Source organism: Drosophila virilis, chromosome 4, assembly GCF_030788295.1.
Source record: "Drosophila virilis strain 15010-1051.87 chromosome 4, Dvir_AGI_RSII-ME, whole genome shotgun sequence".
Lineage (NCBI taxonomy): Eukaryota > Metazoa > Arthropoda > Insecta > Diptera > Drosophilidae > Drosophila > Drosophila virilis.
Genome location: NC_091546.1, coordinates 2,393,694 through 2,399,865, shown reverse-complemented (window position 1 = coordinate 2,399,865; position 6,172 = coordinate 2,393,694). Strand labels below are relative to the sequence as shown.

Sequence of the window (6,172 nt, the reverse complement as noted above, 5' to 3'; positions counted from 1 at the left end):
GCTAAGCTTGGCTTCTATATGCAAAATATTGGATGGCATATGGGACTTATGCGTGGGCCCGACCTTAACTCTTGCATGTGTTTTTGAGCCTTGCCTAAGCCCCAAATATTCGCATACAAATGAAAACATTCGGTTTGAAATGAACAAAAGGCGCGTTTGGATTAATGCACGGATATTGCGACCGATTAATTAGAATTCAATATAGAATGTATATTGAAAAGCTTAAGCGGAATATAAATTTTAAATATGTATTGTAATAATAATTGTAATAATAATTCTTGCAGAGTTTGAGCCAGCGATTTCTCGCGTATTAGTTCTGGCAACTAAGTACTGTTGACTTTCTTAAAATGTAAAGATTTGAAATACTTTAGACTCGATTTTCAATTAACCAAAACACACCAACTGTTAAACTGACTTCAGGCTTATAACAACTGTGCCCATTAATCCCCCCCCTCCCACCCATCCACCTCCTCAACATACCCTCACTCTTGACAGGCAGCCAGTGGTGCTTGGCACCCAATAAAACTGCCAGCTAATCGTTTCAATAACATGATTTACCCACAAACAAAACCCAAAACAGACACAGAGTCCAACAATAATTTACAATTATTGAAAATGAAAGAAGGAAAATGGATGAAAATGAAGCAGATGAAAATACGAGTATGATAATTGCTACCGAAACCGACGCTCACTCGCACGCAACTGACTAACGATGATATTAATTATCATTTTCTCAAACAAATCGATGAGCGAGCGAGAGAGAGAGAGAGAGAGCGACAATGAGAGAGAGAGAGAGAGGCAGAGATGGGGAGAGTGAGAGAAAAGCGCAGTATTTATGATATGAGCGAGCCTTGTTAGAAGAAGAACTTGTTGATGCCAGCGATGAGCATGATAATGACAATGATAATGTTAATGACAATGATAATGATGATGATGTTTGTTCTGATGATGTTGATGCTCCGTTTTTCTCACATGTTGCGCACTTAACACACACACACAAACACACACACAGACACAGCTGTGATCACAAGTGATCAAAGCGCTGCTGCCGCACAATTTTTAGCTCTGTAAATTTTGGAATATTCGAAAATGAAGACATCAACATTTTGGGCACAGAACAAAACAGTTTGAGAAATTTCAACAACGCCTTCGCCAGCGCTAGAGAGCGAGAGAGAGAGTGAGAGAGAGTGAGAGAGAGAGAGAGAGACAGTGAAAAAAGTGGCCCCGCTTGGCATTGTCGGTGCCCTTTTTGCTAGGGTTCTCATCTTTCACTTTTACCCAGGGCATATTAGTTGAAAAATTGTATAACAAAAGTTAAGAAAAATTGTTGTATTTACACACACACATGTGTGTGTGTGTGTGTGTGTGTGTGTGTGTGTGTGTAGGCAAATAGACGTGTGCTGGCTGAGACAATGGCCTGGCTGGAACTGGACCCCGGCAAGGAGTCCTCCGTGCAGGGTTCGGGCTAGTTGGGTTACCTGCGGTGCGGGGCACAGCTGGAGTTGTCACTGGGCATGTAAAGAGCCAAGAAATTGAGACAACAACACGACAACAACAACAACAACACCTTAACTGATCGCCCCTTTTCTCTCTCGGCGCGCAGCTTCAAACAAATCTCATGTTTGCCCACTAATTAAGTCATCAGGCAGCTAAAAGCAGCTAAAAAGGCAGCTAATAGCTGAGCCAAGGCAGCTAGATATGAAAAAAACAATTCATTTCAAAGCTAAAACTAGCGGCAAGTGACTAAAAGCGGCCAAAGTTCCAAGAGAGAAGCTTAAAAGAAGCAAAAGCAGCTCGAAATAAGTCAGGAAAATGTTAAGAACTGCTTAAAGTAGCTAAAAGTAGATAAAATTGCTAGAAAATAGCTAGAAACAAGAAAATGTAGCCAAACATAAATCAAAGACAGCTAAATAGTATTAAAACTTAGCTTGAAATAAATTAAGATCGCTTGAAACAAGTTAAGAACTGCCAAATATAGCTGAAAATGTTTTAAAACTTTCTGAAAATTCAAATAATTTATATAAAAATTAAACGATATCAAGTTTTTTGTTCATTTAAAATGTTTTTTATTTTTTTAAGAGTATTTAATAAATATGTTTGTTTTTTTTTTAATTTATTTCTAATGTAGCCAAACTACAAGCCGCCGTGCCGAGTGCTGGGCGGCGGAGCAGCTGTATTTGAATTGTATTTGTTTTTTTTTAGCCTGGGGCGCTGCTACTCAAATGCTAGCCAGAAAGCTAACCGGCTGTCCAGGCCGGCGCTGGACACAAACAAATTTGTTGGCTCCTGCTAAATGCAACATTCAGACGTCAAAGGGGATTGTGTGTGTGTGTGTGTGCGGCTTCTTGCTGTTGACAACGACGGCGGCGGCGGCGGCTTAACCAAAGCCTTGTCCCATTAAACCAAAACGCTGGGCGTGGCAAATGCGCCGGGCGCCTTAGCTGGCCGGAAACTTGCCAAAGAACTGCATGCGCTGGAACAGCTCGGCGTTCATCGGATAACCCTGCAGCTGGGGATGGGCGGCGGCAGGTGGCGGCGGCGGCGGCGGTCCAGCGGCTGATGGATACTGCAGCTGTGGCTGTCCATAGGCAGCCGCAGCAGCAGCAGCCGCAGCAGCCGCCTGATAGGCAGCCGGATTCATGCGCTGATACAGTGCTGCGGCGGCGGCAGCGGCTGCGGCGCCCGCAAAAGGCATGCCCGGATAGCCATAGCCCGCCGGAGCACCATAGCCGCCGGCGAGCATGGGCGAGAAGATGGCCTGACGGTAGGCGGCGAGACGGGTGCGACTGGCGCCGGGATTCTTGCGGCGCAGCTTGCCGGTGGTCTCGCCAATGAAGACCTCCTCGGCGGAGGGGTCCAGAATCCAGTAGTTGCCCTTGCCGGGATCATCATAGCTGCGCGGTATTTTGGTAAAGCACTTGTTCAGGCTCAGATTGTGGCGTATGGAGTTCTGCCAGCCGCGCTTGTTCGCCTTGAAGTACGGAAACCGATTGATCAGATACTGATAGATGCCATTCAATGTGAGTCTCTGCTCGGCGCTGTCCTGTATGGCCATCATGATGAGCGCATTGTAGCTGTACGGCGGCTTCTTGTTATCATTGCTGCCGGCGCTGAGCTTCTGCTTCTTGCTGGGATTGCCCGTATGCTCGCTGCTGCCATCGCTGTCCTCCTCGCCGTCGAGCTCGATGTCCTCATCATCGAATTCCTCCACATCCAGCTTGTCATTGTGCTGCGATGACAGCGATTCGGCGGCGCTGCTCATCGGCGTGCTGGTCCTCGAGGGGCTATCAAAGTCTTCAGAGGCGGACAGTTCACCGTCAGAGTTGGCATACGGATGCGGATGATAAGGGTGTGTTTGATGTGGCATTGGCTCGTGCTTGATCACGGCTGCATTGCTTGGTTTTTTGGCCAAAATGGCATCGATGGAGAAATTGCTCTTGAATTCCATTTTGCAGACACTTTTCACCATATTTGCAAAAGATTTATCAACAATTTTACTGCTATGTTACGAAACACACGTTTCTAACTGTTTGTGGCGTTGTGCACGTTGCGAGGCGTCGCTCAATACTGACTCTCTAAGCCAGCGCGGCGCGCTATTTATACGCAGCGCTGCACTGAGCGCGTCTCACGCACACATGCGCACGCTGCAGTGAGCGCGTCTCACACGCACACACACACACACACACACGCACGCACGCGCTCAGAGAGCGCGCACAGGCTAGGTAGACAGCACAGCATTGACTCCGCCTCTCGCTCAAACCGGTTTGGCTGACCATTTTGTTCCACTTGCCATCCACACACACGCACACACGCACACTCTCGCACACACACACACACACACACACTGGGCTGTTTGTTTTTGGTGCTGGCTGCCGTTTGTTTTGGAACTTGTGGATGTTTATTTGCAGCCCTTTGCTTGGCTCGGCGTCAAAATATCCATTACATCCAATCCAAACAGGGGTTGCTGCGCCGCTCAGCTTGTAGGCGTATGGCTGTTGATTATACACACACACACACACACACACACACAGACTCTCTCTCGCTCGCTCGCGAGCTCCCTTTCTAGCTGCCGCGTCTTGTTTTGATTCAGCATATTGCACAGTTAATTGCTATAAAAAAAGGCAGCAACAACAACAGCAAAAAATTGCACTTTAATCAAACCAGAAATTCACGGAATTTGCGCTTAATCCAGTCGCGAAATTAGTTCAGTCTCTCTCACTCGCTCTCTGCCTGTGGGATTACTTGACAATCCACTTGGGCTTAAAATTTTTGGCCGATTTTCGCTGATTTGCAACAGCTCAATGGAGCTCAAGTGGCAGGTAATCCCCTGGCATGTAAAGGGTTAAGCATGTGCCACACGGATTTGTTCTACTTTCGCAGCAGATTTATTAAATCGCGCTTCTTCAGAATTTGCCCTTCACGATTCTTGGCCATTCGATATGCACATTTGGCAATGGATCCAAGCAAACACTTGCCACATGTATATACAAATATACAGACCTAAAAGTAAGCTCTGCTGATGTTAGTTACTGACTTTGCTCAGATTTGCAAAAGGCTTGAGCCAAGATATAGCTAAGCAGCCAAGCGAGGGAGAGAGGGAGTTGAGAGAGATCAAGAGCTAAATATTTTGATCTGAACATTAAAAATAATTGCTTAAGCCAAGGGTATTAAAATATTAAGACTGTCCTTAAAAGTAATCGAATGTTTATGTATTTTGTGTTTATACTGAGCACAAATCTCAGCCTTTTTTTTTATTGAAGCTAAGAGAGTTTTTATTGTACATTAAAAACGAAAGAAATATACAAAAATATTTCTCAGAATTTTCTGCATAATAGTTATGTGAGAAAATCTTGCAAGAGTTCAACACATATGAAACATGAATATTGTGAAATTAAAGAACGAAATAATATTATTATAAATATTGAAAATTGTTAGGTACAAAAAAAATTTTAGTCAAAATATTGAAAAGTGTCAAAATGGCATTTAGACTATTAAACTATTAACAAATAAACAAAAGTTCTTCATTTGAACAAAGAAAGTTTAGATTTTGTTTAGTCGAGAAGTCGAGAAAAACAGGATACTGTAGGGTATGCGAGCTACCTGTTAAGCGAGCACCATAAACTTGTGCTATAAAGCCAGGTCATAAAGCCAGTCATAAAGTACTAGATACACATATACCTAGAAGTTAAGAGCGGGATTCATTCAAAGCTAGCTAGATTTATCAATAAAGCAAAGATTTGGCGGGGCACAAGCACCCAGATTCTCCTCCAGTTTCTCAGCCCGCTCAGATGCCTCACTCGATGCATGCCAAATGCCAGGCAAATGTGGCCCACACACCGGCGATCGATCATGGGCATTGTTCGTCCATGAAATCGGCAAGGTACCAGAGCTCGACAAAGGCGCAAAGAAGAAGTGCGAGTTGAGCGCGACAAATGCCGCAGGCGAATGTGTCCTTTTTATCAACAACAACAACAACAACAACAACGAAGCGAGTGTCCTGCCGCGTCCGGGCCCAGGAACTGGACGCTGTTGACAGGCCCTTTGCACATTACGATCAATTATGAGACTCAATGCACTCCGGCGGCGTAACGAATCCGGCTGGAGTCCCCGTTAGTTTGCTTCCCCCCGCCCGTGCGAATCTTGTGGCGTTAATTCAAAATTACATGCACATTGTGCCCGGCTGGCAACTACTCGGAATTTCATCTCTTTTTTTTTTTTGTTTTTGGTTTTAATACGCCAGGCGTGGCCGGACAAGCGTGAAGCTCGCCTAAGTGTGGTCTGGCAATGAAACCATAATGTCAACCAACAGGCGGCCACATCCTGGCCCTGACAGCGTGGAGCAAGTAGCCCTGATCACCGATCATCAACTGTGACACATCCGACTCGCAGCCAGCCTGATGGCCATGCCAAAAAAACAATCCACCGAACTGCTTCACGCATCTCGCAACAGGTAGCTTAAATGCGGCACAAAGTGCACATTATTGAAATCGAAATTGATTTCAACACTCCGTAACGAAGTTATACGAAGAGTTGTCTTACTTTTTTATAGGGCAACGGTTTATATAAGAAGGCAGCATATCCGAGCTGATAAAGTCGCAATATCTCGAGAACTATATATATAAGAAACTTGAAATTTGGAATACATATGCTCTATTACCATAAAGAGCAGAAG

At 45.0% G+C, this 6,172-nt stretch overlaps 1 protein-coding gene across 1 annotated transcript; it reads right to left on the bottom strand.

The window, feature by feature from the left end:
- Positions 1 to 2,187: 2,187 nt before the first annotated feature.
- Positions 2,188 to 3,578, bottom strand: slp1 (sloppy paired 1). Its single transcript, XM_002059227.4, has one exon. The coding sequence runs from the start codon at positions 3,467 to 3,469 to the stop codon at positions 2,438 to 2,440; it is 1,032 nt and encodes a 343-aa protein (XP_002059263.1). The 5' UTR covers positions 3,470 to 3,578; the 3' UTR covers positions 2,188 to 2,437.
- Between the last annotated feature and the right edge of the window lie 2,594 nt (positions 3,579 to 6,172).